Raw genomic sequence first — 16,520 nt, 5'->3', positions numbered from 1 at the left:
AATTCATTCCTGCTTTCAGATTTAGGGACTTCGTATGTCTTAAAATGTGTGAATTTTATGGGCTACTTATTATTATCACATTATTCATGTGGATATAAAATCCCATATGGTGATTTTATTTGTTCTTGCTTGTCTATTTTTCAGGACCCGAGGAAACTACTTTTTGCAACTGGTAAGTCTTTTGCAAAACTGAATGAGAAAAGTTTGCTGCTTCTCATCAACACTGCAAACAAAACTTCTTTTGATCCTGTGTTGGCATGCTCCATTTGTTGTATCTCAGCAATCTGGAGTTGTGTTATTTGTGTTAATATAACCTGGGTTTGCTTATCCAATAGTCAGGAAGCAGGAGTTACATAAACCCAGTAGCAGGATAAGCAGCATCTTCAAATCTGTTGTTGTACAGATGAGTCAGGAAAAACCATTAGTTTCAAACAGAGATTCTCCATAATATTAAAACCAAATTCCTAAATGATCCAATTTCTAGAAGAAGAAACATAACAGGAAAGCAGTCTTTTTGCTTCAGCTGGTTTGTTTAAGATCTGGCTGGGTTTCTGAGCAATCTAAACTGTTACATGGGAATCAGGCTTCAGGACTCATAAAGGATAAATAGACAAAGACATTTTTGCAGGAATTTAGAAGGGAGCAGTGTTTGGGTATGAAGGGGCAGGCATCAGACTGAGCTGTAGCACTTCATAAGCAGATAAAATTCCTGATGCCATCACACTTTCTTCCTTATTTGGATCAAACACAAAAATCCCGACTTGGTAGCATTTAGGGCACAGTCAGATCGAATCCGTGAATAGACAGCAATGATTCTAGGTTTGTCAATCCCAATAGGTGTGCTGGAATTAGCAGCTGGCACAACAGTATTTCCCAAAAAACCTAGGGAGGGTTTAGATCAGTTGAGAGTAGAGGAAGTGAGAAAGCAAAGTGACAGAATCTGAGGTCAGAGTTATCTGCTAACTGGAAGCAGGCTGGATGATGAGTGCAGGTACTGAATCAGTGGTGGAGGTTTGAAAGAAGGTAACTGGCAGAAGGGGGAATTAAAGATGGAAGGGAGGAGAATCAAACCAAGCAACTGAGGATTATGTTTAATATCTTGTATGAAGGAGAAGGACTTGGGATAGAGAAGCAGGGAATGGTCCAATCAGGTTTTGTCCTGGCTTGTGGGGACATGTTGGAAGCTCTCTAGTTGAGGGGTAGAAAGCCTTTCACCCTTTGACAGCCACTAAAATACTGCATTTTCAAAAATTTGAGTACACTGTTGCAAAAAGCAGTGATTCTAAGTAATCTTAAGTTTAAAATTAGTCTGTTCATTCCCTGTCCTAATGATTGGTTAGTAACATGTACTATTTGTGCTGAAGGAGTGCCCAGGCAGGGACCAAGATTTTGCTCCACTGGGAGCTGTGCAAATAATTATAAAACCTCTGGTTTCTTCTCAGATAGTTCAAAACAGCGAACAGAAGGAATAAGGGATCAGGAGGATTTATAGAGCGATGATGGCTTTTCAGATCAGTCCAGGAAAGAACCTCCTTGTATAAGGGTGTGAGACTGTGGGAGGAACAAGTATTCAAGATTATACTTAGTGGAGGAGAGTCAGAGACAGGGCAGAGAGGAAACAGTAAAAATGCACTGATAAGTTGGGGCAAGACTGTGAGTGATTTCAGTTTGATGGAGAAGATAATTGAAAAACTGTACATAAAAGGTGACCTCTGGCTTGAGTGGCAGTGTAGGAAGCTGGATCAAGTGCTGTACTGCAATTGCATTGGGGGTATTTGTGTCAGAGGGAAGATTCATTGCACGCTACACATCAAATCAGATTGAGAAAAAAGAAATTAAGAAGGAGGCAGTGGACAGAATGCATATTTTTTTCTTATTGCAACTCCTTTTAATTGCAATCTTTCCATGAAGGAGCGAAATCAAGTTTTTTTATGCAGTCCGTGAGAAAACTTCCATTGATTGTAGGGCTGTAAAAACAGGAGTGAGTTGCTGTGTGTCAGATTTTGGGTATCAGACTTTTCAATGGATGGGTATTGAGAAATTTATAAGAAGATAAGATTTGAGATTCTCTCCTTTGACTTAAGAAAGAGCTGAGGATAAACTAGTTCTGGTACAAGTCTTCATTTGAGCAGATGAGTCCAATCATTAATATTTTTAACCTTTCCTTCCCAAGTGTTGGCTGCAGATCACTCTCACAGACCTTGCTCTATGGGCAACAATTTCAGGCATGATACAATGCCATGGAGAGTAATTTCAGGCTCTTCCTCATTCCAGAATGAAATGGGCTGGCAAAAAATTGTAGTGACAGCTTGCATAGAAATTGATTTGCTTGAAATTCTGTCCCTGACCAGGTTTTTAATTGTCATGATCAACAGAGTGTAGTGTTTGGAATAAAAAAGAGACAGAAACTTGTACAGTCAGTCTTGCAAGTAAACAGTGTTTATTCTTAGTTACCTGCTTAGACACAGATGTCACAAGCAAAAGATGGCAGGAGCAAAGACAAATAGGAAATTGTGATGCATGGTGAAATGCAAGGGAAAGGGTATTTTTCTTTGGAAGGTGGGAAATTACACAAGAACTCATCTTTCCTATCTGTTTTGGTATCTGAGTTGTCCTCAAGGCGTAAGTACATTCAAGAGTTTGATTAAATTTATGATTTGTGTGTCTAATTCCACTTTCTTAAAAGGTCATAGTAGACAAGTATACCTCTTCACAGTTCAAATGTAAGCTATCTTATGTCCTTTTTAGTTCCAGGTCTGACTGGAGTCATTATGGTGTTAGTATTATTCCTAATGTGCACAGCTTCCACGTATGCCATCAGGTAAGATGTAATCTGATCATTATGCTGAAAAATGCCATTTCAGTAATCATATTCTCCTACTGATTAGAGTGTTAAAAATACCAGTTTTCTTGTCCTATTTTTTTCCTAGCTTGCAGTAAAATTAGCACAGTGAATTTTGTATTAAAACAATTACAAGACCTGATCGAATTGCCTTCTGAAAAAACTATTTAATGAGTGTGCTCAGTTAAAAATGTGGACTTTTAAAAATTTAAATAGTATTTTTATTCCTGGTTGTACAGGGAGACAGTAAACTCAGCATATGGGAAGCTCTGTCCAGTACATAAATTAAGTCCACTGGAAGAAAAATAAGATGTTATCTTTATCTTAATTATTTTCACCAATTAATTTAAGAATACACTGTAAAAATAAAAAGGTAACAAAATACCAAACAAAAAAACCCCAAAATAAACCCCTAAAAAACCCAAAACCTGAAACTATCAGCAATGAAACAAACTGAGACAAAATTATGCCACTGAAGTCGAACGTTGCTTTTAAAAGCTCTGCTTCTGGTTGTCAGAGGTACTGTTTTTAATGTGAATTATAATATACCAAACAGCAATGCAGTATTGGCTCAGAGCAGCTGCTGGGATTTCTAAAGGTTTGGTCCTCCAGTGAGTTGACATTCTGTACCAACGTTATTGAACACATGTGATAGTACCTGTGAATGACTGGTACCTTGGGGGGTCTAGCCCAATGTTGAAGTCTTTTTAAGGCTTGGGTTCTGCAACTGAACATATAAAAATAACCTCTTCATTTTTACAGAAGTTGAATTCTCAGAGTGTTTATGTAAGTGCATCATCTCAATTCAGCAAACATGGAAAGATACATTTATTATGTATCCTCAAACATTATTGGTGCTCCATTAACATGTGAGTTAGATAAGTGGTTTTGAACTCTGTTGAGCTAATCTGTCTTTCCTGAGTAGCTGTGTTACCTGGCAATGTTATCCTGTGATTTGAGAAAGTAGTTCAGCAAATACTTGTGCATTTTCAGTAGACAAGGCTTCTTCCAGGGCTGAGACTTTTGTGAGGCACTGCAGGCTACAGAAGTGCAGGATTAGGCTGCTGCATGACATATCAGCATGGCTGCACATTACATGGTCCACACAGATGGCTCTACTTGCAAAAGAAAGACAGTTTTGGGAAGATGGAAAAATAAAACAATTACTTTGCTCTGCAGCATTGAGCCAGAACAAAGTCCTGTCTTCAAGGCCATATTAAATTAGAAATACATAATGTATTAGTGATTGGGAAACACAGAAAAATATATGTAGTTGTAAACATTCTTGGAAATAATTTTGGGGTTCATGCAACATCTTTTGAAGTTACATGCTTGTTAGTTCCTTCCACAGTGAGTGTAAGTGCCAATACTTTCCGAGCTTTCTGCCATCTAGCCAGCAGAATCAAAGCCCTGAAAGAGATAATCTGCATCTCCTGTTACTCTAGCAATAATTCTTATTTGGAAATTTTGTCCTGGCTTCTCCTTCAGGCATAGAGATCAAGCTCGTCTTTATTATAGTGTTTTCTCCTAAGGAAACAAGTTGCTGCATGCATCTCTGTCCCTTTTCAATCTCTCTCCCTGTGGATTCTCACATGCCCTATCATGGCTGAGCTTACAGTGCAGTTTTAGGAAAGTTAATTGTAAATGTTCACTCTCTATCAGAAAGTGAGCTTTGTAAAATGTATTTCAGAGACTGTTACAGTCTTGGATTTCATCCCTAATCTGCTCTTGCACACTGACCTGCTTAGTGATTTCTTCCTTTGTATGTTCTTCCTGAAATTGTTCTATGCATGATTATGCCTCTATTTTCATGCCTTTTCAGTAAACTGTGCAAATAAGTATTAGAAGGATTGAATTAGCTGCTAATGTTTTAAAAGGGGGAAAGGATTATTGCTTGAAAAATTTTCTAAATTTTTGCCATGTCATACCTGAGAATTAGACCAACATTTTTGTGTTCATTACTTGTTTTCAGTAGGGTTATGAAGTTATCAGAAAACACAATAAATCCCATCAATAAATGTTGACATTTCTGCCAACTTTAAAATTAACGATGTTTAAGATTTGGAAGTCACGTATTTAAAAGAACAATAAAAAGATAAGGTGCTGCAATGCCATCTATTTTTGTAACCAAATATTCTAGTCTTCAATTTCATCTTCTTAACTACCACATATATCTTCCTTTTCAAAACTGTCTGTAACAAGATTAAAAAAAAAATTCCAGAACTGTGCTGCTTAGTGTGTCCCTTTAAAGCATGATAAATTCCCCTTACCTTTCTCAGTAAATTAACTCTTGCAGGTCTTCATCTGCAAAATTCTAAAGTAGGTTAACCAAAATTAAATATTCAACTTACTTCAAATTTTCAGGACTTCACATTCTTAAGAAATGCATGCATTCTGTGAATAGTGTCTATTTTAAGCCCTAAGAATGTAAAAAAAGGAAATGTTCTGAAGAGCTATAAAATGTGTGTATAGGAAGATTATTGACTATATTGGAATATTGTATGTATCTGTAGGATACACAGTTGAAAGATACAAGTGGGAAATGCATAATTATTGCACTGTTGGAAAATACGCTTCATGGTAAGAGGTTCAAGGATTTACACCCCTGTATAATTTAAGGAGGTGAAGTTCAGAGGGCTTGCTCACGCTTAGGGGAACTTGATACATGTGAGGAACAAGGATTTTATAGTAGAGGTATCTGTAGGAGTGCTGAAAGAAGAATAAAATGCTCAGCAGGCTGGAAGCTGACATTTAGACGTTTTCAGACAAGAAGTGTACAGTAATTTTAATCAGTGACAATAATTAGCTGTTGAAAGCAACATGTCAGAAGCAGTCCGGGGATAGACTTTTCATCACTGAAATTTTGAAAAATTGGTGCATTCTGAAAAAGGTGCTCAAGAGCCAATAAAACAAATTCAGTATGCAGCTTTTGGTATTGTAGTATGATACCAAATTAAACCAGAGCTCCAAGACCTGTCCTTGTCCCTTCTCATGGTATGGGGGTTTAGCCTAGATGATCTTTAAGGTCCACTTCTAGGATTTTGTGACCTGTTTTGGGACAGAGGGTAAATTTTGCTCTCTTTGTGCCTTCCAATTCTGCTTCCACTCTGCATACCATTGTTCTTATTTTCCTCTTGCTGATGATTACTCCCACAACTCCTCACGGATGCTGATGAGTGACTTCATGGAAATGCTTCTCAGGGTGTGGGGAGTTAGAAAAGGTTTGAGCAGCTTCAAGGAGGAAACAGTGTTAACATAGTGCTGACTGGGGGAAGAATGGCAGTGTGGAGGGAGGATTTCAGAGCCTTGCTGTTGCTCTATTCCTTCCTTTGCTTCCTTCTTTGTTCCTTTCCCTGTTTGGATTTCATTTTGGTAGCCCTTGTATTATCAAAATTGCTTTTTCTCTCTTGAGAAAGAAAACAAATTCTGTATTGACAGAAACACATGCAGTATATGCTTCAGTTGTCTTGAAGGAAGAGCAGTTATATAGAAGACCATAGGAGATAGGAGAGGAAAAAAATCTGCAAAAAGTTATCTGTGTCAGAGGGATAGCTTCTTAAACCATGTTCTCAGAACTAAAGATGTTTTTTATTTAATAATTGGTTTGGTTTATGAATGGGGGTAGGTTTTTGGGTTTTAGAAGGGACTCTCCTACCGTGGTGTGTAGTGTGAGAGGTGTGTTTGTGTGCTATGAAGTGGGGTATTTTCTTAGCCATTCGGTTGTTGTTTGTTGAAAACTATTTTACTCAAGAAAACATAAACAAGCTTAACAGAAAACCATTCCAGATGGTTATTTTGTTTGGTCTTGCTTCTTTTCATATTGCCTAACAAATTACTGATGAAAGGAAGTGGTCTTCACCTCTCCTGATCTCACAGTGTTAATGTTCTTGTTCCTCCCAAAACCGTCAGTCCTAGAGCCATAATGTATGTGGCCTCCTGCCCTGGAAACTCTCCTGCATGTGCTCTTGTTGTCTCATTGCTCTGGGTCCTGTTCCTCCTGTATCTCCTTCCACTTTATACCCTCACAAGTTTTTTACACTTCCCACTGGCCCTTCTGCTGCTGTCCATGCCACCTCTTTGTGTGTTACAGCCTTAGTGACACGTTAAACTGTATTGGGGCAGGGAGAATGCAAGGTCACGCTCACTGTAAAGAGGTTGAGTTTTGAGACTGGAGGTGGAAGAACTATCCCAGCTGTAAGGATCTTGTAGAGACTAACTAGGACCTATGAAAGACCTATGTCTCTTAATTTCAGAAGAGTTCTCTGGCTGGCTCTGTACTTCTACATCCTTAACTCTCCATCTCAGCTTATTACTTCTGTGCCAGTCACTTGTTCTTCTCAACACTTAATTGTGTGCAAATACAGTGTGCCTGTGGGAAAACATACTGGGCTTTGACTATTTTGCATGACTATGCAGTGTATAATGATGTCCTGTGTGCACAGGTCTGCTTTTAATTAGCAGTGATTCCATCTGAGTTGAAACAGCATTGAACCATGGTTTATTCTTTTCAGGGTTTCAAACTATGACATCTTCTGGTATACACACAACCTTTTCTTTGTCTTCTATATGCTGCTGATGCTGCATGTTTCTGGGTAAGTAAATGGAAAATACTGTTCCTTTTCCTGAAGCACAACCAGAAAAGAGCAGTTTCCTTGATTGCTGCTTTTCCCAAGCTCGCTTGAGCACAGTGGGCCAACTTTGGGACAAGATGTTGTCCTCTGGTGTGTGTTTAAATAAAGATCAGGTTGTAGCTTGGAGAATTGTGAGTGCTGTAGCCAACTAGCACAAACTTCTTCACTTTCGAGATTATTCCTTTTCCATTTCCATTGCCCAGTGTCTAGTGAGAAATGAAGAAAACATTGTTTCTTTTTCTGCCCTCTCTTACCTGTTTGCTGAGACAAGAATATGAAGCAAAGTTGCTTCCCTTGCATTTTCCTTTCTACCTTTCTACCTTTGTTTTTTCTACCTTTCTACTTTTCTTTTGAGGAAAGGATTGGCCTCTCCCTAATTACCTCTTTCGCTTTGCTTACAAAATTTGCTAGTTTTTCTTCTTTTTCTCACAAATATCAGACAAGTGTTTATGTGCCATGAAGCTGATGGTCAGATCTGTATCAGGCACAAACTAACTGAGCTCTGTTGCAAGGTAACGCATCTTCCAAAACTTATGACATATGTCTGCATGGGTTGGGGGTTGGACTAGATGACATTTAAAGGTCCCTTCCAACCCAAACTATTCTATGATTCTGTGAAAATCTGTTCCATTAACATCTCTGAAGTTTTGTCTGTAGATGTAGATGCAGAGTGCAGAGGAGGGACAGTGTATTTGAATGAGGTTTTTTTCTCCATGTCATCAAATACCTACTGAAACACAGGGTGCTTGAATGTGTGACACTGAGCACTGCTGCTTAAACTTGGAAAAGGAATTAGACCTAGCAAGATCATAGTAGGAATACGTTGCTGAATAAAACATGCAGCTTGAGAAATAATGAGTTCAAAACAATTGAAACTCCTGGACACAATTCCAGTTTTCGGTGAGTTTGTTGGGGGTCTTGGGGGAATTTTTTTTGGGTCATTGTTTCTTTTAGGGGTTTATTTGGGTTTTTTTGGTTTGCTTTTTTTTTTTTTTTCCCCTATGGCATTAGCACTTGTTTATAGCTGGGGAAGATGGATCTAACCTGTTCTCCCCATCCTAGGCCAGGATGAACTTTTCCTAAATTATTCTTGACAGGTGTTTGTCTAACTTCTTTAAAACATCTGGTGACTGAGATCATCTAACCTCCCTAGGCAATCTGTTCCAGTGATTGCCTTTGGGGTATTTTTCATGTCCAGTTCAATTAATCTCCTTCATGGTATTATCCTTTACCTTTGTTTTCCTAACCATATTCCATTTACCAAGTTTGCAAACCAAGGCGGCAGTAATATACCAAGCATTTAACGGCATATTCTGGTACACAGCCTCCTTAGTATAGCATTACAAAGGTATTCAGTGCAAATCTGAAAGAACTGAGTGTCAGAAGTGGGAGAGGAATGAGTCATGGAGAGTGGGAGTCAGTTCAACTTTAAAATGCTGCCTAAATGTAGGTCTCTACATGTTTTCTCAGTGTCTTTCCCATTATGGTCTAATGAGTTCTCATAAATGCAGCCAATGGAGCCTGAAGGATGCTTCAACTAATTTTCTGTTTCAGAAATCTACATTGAGGTGAGCTGGACTGATTCCTGGCTCCATTAGTGATATTGATAAGATCAATAGGAAGTGGCCACAAGTTTCACAAGGGGTGATTTAGATTTGGCATTAGGAAAAATTTCTTCCCCAAAAGGGTTGTCAGGGACTGGAACAGGCTGTCCAGGGAAGCAATAAAGTCACCATCTCTGGGGGTATTTAAGAGATGTGTAGATGTGGTACTTAGGGACATGTTTTAGTGGAGAACACAGCAGAGCTGGGTTAATGGTTGGACTTTATGATATTAGAGGTCTTTTCCAACCTAAATAATTCTGTGATCTGTTTTGAGATGTAAGAAAGCTTAGATAACCATTCTTAAGTGCCCAAATTACTCCTGTATGGGATGTCTTAGAGATTTGCAGATGCATGGCCAGTTGCTGTACAGAGCAAGGCATCTCCTGTGGCTGGACTGTGCAGGCAGGTTGAGTGAGGTTTTACCTGTCTTAGGAGTAAGTATTTCCATGGTATTGCTGGATTCTTGTTTTGTTTCAAACTGTTTTAGGTATGTTCTTACAGTATCCTCTTATTCAGGTAGCCAACCACTTTTCAGCAATATATAAAGTGTTGTAATTCATCTGTCATATGTTAATGGTTTGTTCAGTGCAGAACTCAACCTTTCTGGTCACTGATCTTGGGTGTGTAAGGCTTACTTTTCCTTGACAGCTTCAGAAATGGGAGTTACTGAGCTTCTGTTAGCAGGCAGCTTTGCCACTCAGTTAGCATGTTTGTAATAGTTTAAATAAACTAGAGATCACTGGAGGGGATGCTCGTGTTTGTAGCTACTCTCAAGGCAATCCTCTTTTGGGATGTGCTGAGAACAGAGAAGCTGTGGGAGTTGCTGGCAGGCATACACACAAGGTTCACTTGAAAAATATTGCATGGGCTTTGACTTCCAGCTAAATCCATGAGGCACCATAATATTTATAGAGCAGGGAATGCTATGGGTATCTGTCACTTTGCCAGTATGTGGTGACCAGCAGTGATGCCAGATGCAAGCGATAGGCATGGTTGAGCAATAAATGCAGGCAGAAGCATGGGTGTAGGTGCAAGGACACTTCCCAAATGATTCTCCCAGGGTCAGATGTGGAATTTAAGAGTGAGCAGGCTTAACTTCCAAGCTGACATGATTCACTGGACCATGTAGGAAGCTTGTTACTAGCTGTCAGGACTGCATTTTGGTAGGGAAGATTGCCAGCAGACTGTCAGAGCCCATTTAGGTTGGGGATATTGCAGATGTCCTAGTTCTTTTTTCTGAATTAAACTCTGTTGCTGCTGCTGGTTTGTGTATGTTGAGGAGAGGAGGGGGGAGCACATGTCCTTGATGTTTGATTGCATACTTGAGCTGAGCCTTCACAACAAGGCTTAGCACTCAGAGGGCATTGTCTCAGTATGTTTCATTTCCCACCCAGCACCATCCTCTACATGTGTCATTCAGCTTTTTTTTTTTTTTTTTTTAATATTCTTCCTTCTGGTCTTACGGTCATCAAAGCTAGATTTGGAGACAACTAGTACTTCTGAGGAATTTTATTACTACTATTATCTGTTCTTCCGTGTTTTTAATGTTTCATTTATGTCCTGAGATATCCCAGAGTGTCTTAGGTTTCCAATTCTTTCTTCGGTGTTTCTAGCTGCAGCTTCAAAGTTCTCACTTCATTTCACTGTAAATTTAACTTAACTTGAGGGGGGGAAAAAAAAACGGATGAACCCCATAAAATAATTTGCAAGGAAGGTTCCTTGGCTATCATGCAGGACTTTGTTTTTTCCTTCTATTTATTTGTGTGCAAACCTGATAGACACCAAGTAGTGGGAACATTCCTGCAGTTTATGATTTGGCAGCTTAGGCCACTTCTGCTATAAGATTGCCTTAAAAACAGGGCTTGCTGACTGTAGGGAGGATGAGTGAAAACAGCCTGTGATTGAATTGGAAATGTGATTATTTAATTTTTTTTTTTGAAGGCTCCCCCAATATTTTCCCCCTTTCAAGCAGTGTTAAGCTTGAGGCTGTTCAGTGGGGGAGTGCCAAGTGAGCTGGAAAAGTTAAACCTTGCCTCTAGTGACAGAAGGCTCTATTGTTGCAAAGCTTCAATCTCATTGAAAGTCCTTAAGGCAAACGGAATAAAATTTCTAACAGAAGAGGAGGCTTGTGACTGCTTTCCAAAGTCCTGTCCAAATGAAGGTAAGTTGTTTGTTATTTACTGTTACTTCAGTGTCTTTACTATCTTTATTTTTCTGTAGGGGAGTGCTCAAGTACCAGACCAACTTAGAGGAACACCCTCCTGGTTGCTTTAATCCTAACAAAACGCTCCGACAGAATCTGACTGTGCCAAAGGCTTTTGAAGAGCTGCTTCCTGACTATACAACTGAGCCCTTCCCAGAGGACCTCCCAGTACCAGAACCCTTTGTACAAAATGGCTTTGTGAGAGTTTGTTCCCAGGAGCCCAAGTTCCAGTCGCACTTCCCAGAGGTCTGTATGATCCGACATTTCAGGTATTAAAAGCCATGCCAAGCCTTTCAGTCAGCCATAACCGCTAATTATTGCTTTTCCAGACCAGATGTTTTAATAATGGAAAATATTAAAACCTTTCGAGGCATTCAAAGATTTGGTGGGGAAAAAACAATCTGTACTTAACCCTGATGTGCATTACAATGTGGTGCATAGAACAGGGAGGGTGAAAAAAATGTCAAGAGATTGGCTGTAATGTTCTTTTTTGAACAACACTGTAAGAGATGTATTGATCCTGCTAAAAATGTGATTTTAGTGTCGCATTTCAGAGCAAACATTTATATTACATTTCATAAGGTCCTTTTGTAAGCATTGTATGGCAGTAGTTAATTGAAATAATCAAGCTCCATTTGTTCTCTTTTTTACCACGCAGATGCAAGTCCTAATACTCATTTCTGGGTTGCAGTTGGTTGTGGTTTGGCTTTTATAGTCTGTTGTTTGCAGACAGGCTTGTTTTATATGTGGCATGGGTAAATGAGTATGATGACAGTGGGGACAGTAAAGCCTTTTCTTTTTCTGTTTTCCATTTTCCTTTTGTTTCTTTGTGTTTTGTGGCAGCAGCTTTTTCTTCATCCAAATTTTCTCTTTTCTTTTGAGAAAAGATGGTCTGGGCTGTACTGGCAAGTAGCCTGAGGAAGCTTGCAAATATGGAGGTCACGAGTCCAAGGGCCACCATTCAATACGGTCCCATAACAGACCCCACAGGAGTTTATTGTTTTTTCCCTGTTGAACTTTTTGTCCCTTACTAGCTGCAGCGGGAACCCTTTTTCTACGGAGCATGTAATCATAATGAGAAACACTTAATTCTACATTGAATTCCTCCAACTAAGTTCTTTGGATTGGTATTTTGTTGTGGTAGTACTCCTGAATTACAAGCATCAGTGTATATCTGGCTCCACGTGACCCACAGGACAGCAAGGAGTCTTCTTGGGGCTTAAGATGCCTGCTTTAGATCCATTTATGGGAAAGGAGTCATGGAAAGAAGTGACCACTCAATATTCTCCTGGCTACCTTGAAACACTTCTTAGGACTTTTTGGATTTGGAAGTATTGTGATACCAAGTTTAAAAAAAAAAAATTCTGTGAGGTACTGAGACTTGCAAGGCTTTTTTGCTGGAAGTAAATACTCTGCTAGTAGCAAGAGATGTTTATGTGTAACATCAGAAATTGGGAAGGGAGGGAAGATAGATGAGGTTTGAGGGCACTTCAATGCCACAGCTCCAATGACTGATCAGATGTGTAATTAGTACATAAGTCTGCCATAAGCTATTGGTAATTGACTCTTAGGATGGGATTTAGCTGAGCAGCTGCAAATGTCTCCATCTGGAGTAGTCACCCAGGACTCCCCATATAATCAGTGCAGAGAAATGGGCATTTCCAGGGCATTTTCTGTCTAGCATACACATCTTCCATGGGAGAAAATGAATTGCAATTCAGAAGTGCTCATTTCTTTCTGTTGTCTATGATTTTACACTAGTTTAATACCAACATAAATTCTATAGAACAAGAATGCAGCTTTCTTCAGTTTTTACTTGAACCTGAGATGACTATAAGAAGGTAATAAGTTAAATGATATTGCAAGTCAGACAGGGTTTTCCCATAAATGTTAACCAGCTGTATAGTACTCTGCTCTGTGTATGTACTGTGCCTTTCATTGCTGAAAGCAGCTGCAATCTAACTACATAAAACCAGAATAATGTGGTAGCAAATGAGGTCACTGGCATTTTTTTCCTGATGAGTTTTACGATTGAAATTGCTTGTGCTTGTGAGTGATGCTGCTGGTTAGACTGATTAAGGCTTCAGAACACTCTTGGTTTCTGCATGTAGAGAGGCGTGGATGTTAGATGTGAAGTGAGATCCTGCAAGCACTCATGTAGTTGTGAAAATAGAAAGCAGAAAGTTAAGTGTTTGAGGTAACCTATTTTTGTTCTCCCTTAGACCTGGTTCTGGATTTCTGGACCTCTGTGCTTGTACTGTGTGGAGAGGCTGTACCGCTACATCCGCAGCAATAAACCAGTCACAATAACCTCAGTAATAAGCCATCCCTCCAATGTCCTTGAAGTCAGGATGATGAAAGATGACTTTGAAGCAAGGCCTGGTCAGGTGAGTTAATGTGCCCCTAAAAAATCACTCTGCTTTCTCATGAGATTGTCTGTAGGGATGACTATCACTCTGTAAGTACTAGCCCATCACTGAATGCTTTGAATGTATCTTTTCTGTGGTTTTATTTCAGTATGTTATTCTCCACTGTCCCAGAGTGTCCGCCCTGGAAAGCCATCCATTCACTCTTACAATGGTAAGAAGTAGTGTTCTTTTCGGTTCTTTCTCTTTTATTTATATTTGGTAAGCAAACGGTCTTTGTTTCTTTCAAGGTGACAGTTCTCGCCAGAAGAGCTCATGTTTCATTTATGAGGGTACCAATGAATATGAAATGGCATGATTATTCTGTGTGACAGTACTCAATACATATTTAATTTTCTCTGCTGTTGAGAAAATGATAATGGGAACTTTTTTCAAAGTCATCCATAAGTGAAAATCAATAATAAATAAATCAATAAAATCCTTATGATTTTGATAATTACTCTAAAAGAAGTTTCAGCCATATTTCTAGACCTTAATGCAGAATGAGTGCAAATTTTAATGAACTTTTGCCATCTTTCTTTTTCAATGAAAGGACGTTTCTGCGACTGCCTTTTCCAAAGTCAGAAAAACATCAGGTTTAAAAAAAAAGCTTCTAAAATTGTCTTCTGCTTTATTTTTATATTAAGAGGTATATCGATGACTTAAGGTGATATACCAGTGAGATCATACAATATTAGGATTACTACTTACGCTACTCAATTGGTCTAGAATGGGAACTGAAACCTCTAGAGACAGACTGGAATAATATGCAATTGTATATAAATAGACCTGAAGTTCTTCAGGAGTACTCAGTGCAGAGACCTGGGAGATTCTGCTAAAAAATCACTGCACTGACTGGCTATATTGTTACAAAAGCAGTGTCTGAGGTTGAATATTAGTGGCAGCTTTTTCTTTCCAATGGGAGTAAATGCTTTTGGATTGCCTGAATTGGTCATTCTTCTTCAAGAAAACTGCAGAGATAAACATTCATGTTTGATTATTTTCTTTGGACTGATAACTGATACTTTATCCCCACTGAGTTATAGCTAGTGCTATGGAACAGTTGAGATGTTTTAATGCTGCCTCAGAAACAGAGGGCACAACCAGGTCCAGTTCTTTGGGTTTGTGGAGTGTTTTATTTTGGTTTGTTAATTTACTTATCTTTATGCTGAGCCAGGAGTCACAGGGGAACTCACACTAAATTCCACTCAAAGTAAAATTTGTGCTGTAAATCTAGGAATGAATCTCATTTGAGGGAAGCTGCCTCTGTATAGCTTAGCAAAGCATTAATGGCACTTTTGCAAAGTTTTCATGGCTATTCATTTTGCCAGTACAAAGCAGAGGAATATGTTATTTATCTGTTGTTAATGGCAGCAGGCACTTTTTAAGAGTGTCCTTTGTATAGTGCTTGAAGATAACTTGATATGGAATGCTGGAAAATTAAATGCATATATGAATTTATGCAGAATGGTTTAGTCAGTATTTATTTATATTTTTTTTATTACATTAGTGATCAGAACATAAATTTCAAGAATTTAGTTCAAGTCTTGGGTAGCTCTTTCCAGTTATTTTTGCCCTAGCATAGCTATATTTAATATAGAGCTGGTCTCTGCCAGTGGGTACATCTTATTTAAACATTAATCTCAAACCATCATGTTCCTAATTTCTCACTGTCCATCTCAGTTGAAATTAATATGGTGGTAATAATTTGATCATTATTAGTAAATGCACAGTTTGGAAACTGGGACTCTTGTTATAAAGATTTAGTCTTCTTATATTAGGACACTGCTAAAACAAGGGATTTTGTGGTTTTAATTTTTAGAAATAATGTCATAAAAGAATATTTGGCTTGGTTCAGTAGTCTCTTATCTGGTGAAACTTCTTAGTTGTTATGGTGAGAGTTTTTGTCAGAGACAAGACTGCTGACAGACCTACTGGGTGAGGTCATAGGATGAAGCTGAATTGGATGTCAGATTCCTTGCCTGAGTTGAGGATTTCATCCAGTATTTAAAATGCCATAGTATGACAATGCATGTTATGAAAAATTATTTTTGCACATGAACTTCTAGAGCTAGGAGCTATGGGAAATAGATCTCTTGTTGTGAATTTGAGTTTTCTTAGTGAACATAAATAAATAATTTATATACAGATAATGTGCAGTATATTTCCAATATGTAAGTGTAGTTGATAAATTACAGTTTGTGTAAGTTTTACAAGCATGTATTAAATATCTAACATTAAAATTAGCAATTTCTACTCATGCACAATGCACTGTATTTCAGGTAAGTAGTACTAGACCAGCCAATTTCTGTTCATGCTCAGTGTTTTACACTTTAATATGTGGTGATATCCTTCAGCATAACAGCATATCCTTTAAGATCACACATATATTCTATTACAAGATATGAAGTTATCACTGAGTTGCCACAAGCGTATTTTGCTACAACATTAACTGTACTGGAGAAAGGCTGTCATTGAGTAAATGACTTTTACAGCATGATGAGCATTCTAAGTGTCTAGATTTATTATAATCTTTTTACCCAGCCTAAGCAGGGGACACATTTCCACATGTCTTTCTAGGGCAGAGAATATGCTATGGGCTGATGTCCTGCTTAGAAAGCTTTTGTGTTTTTTAATATGGTGGCAGCCATGGGCTGATGCTTCTAGAATGTGTAGGCAAAAGCTGAACTCAGTTGTTTCTCCACTCCCATCTGACCTACTTGTAGTTACCAAGCAAGCTGGAACGCTACTGCTGTTTCTTTCGTCAAATGATCAGAGTCCCTGGGTTATTTTTCTAGGTTGGTAGGAGTGTGGGGCTTAGATCCACAGCAAGAA

At 38.6% G+C, this 16,520-nt stretch overlaps 1 protein-coding gene across 1 annotated transcript in view; it reads left to right on the top strand.

The window, feature by feature from the left end:
• NOX4 (NADPH oxidase 4) overlaps positions 1-16,520 on the top strand; it is a gene marked incomplete at its 5' end in the record, with an annotated part of 102,581 nt that overhangs the window by 14,779 nt on the left and 71,282 nt on the right. The window contains 6 exons of the mRNA XM_082278934.1: positions 145-172; positions 2,749-2,821; positions 7,354-7,434; positions 11,298-11,526; positions 13,503-13,667; positions 13,798-13,860. Of these exons, the coding sequence (XP_082135060.1) occupies positions 145-172; positions 2,749-2,821; positions 7,354-7,434; positions 11,298-11,526; positions 13,503-13,667; positions 13,798-13,860 (639 nt within the window). The remainder of the gene's footprint in view (positions 1-144; positions 173-2,748; positions 2,822-7,353; positions 7,435-11,297; positions 11,527-13,502; positions 13,668-13,797; positions 13,861-16,520) is intronic.

This window comes from Coloeus monedula (genome assembly GCF_965178545.1).
Source record: "Coloeus monedula genome assembly, chromosome: 3".
Lineage (NCBI taxonomy): Eukaryota > Metazoa > Chordata > Aves > Passeriformes > Corvidae > Coloeus > Coloeus monedula.
This window is presented reverse-complemented; position numbering and strand designations above follow the sequence as displayed.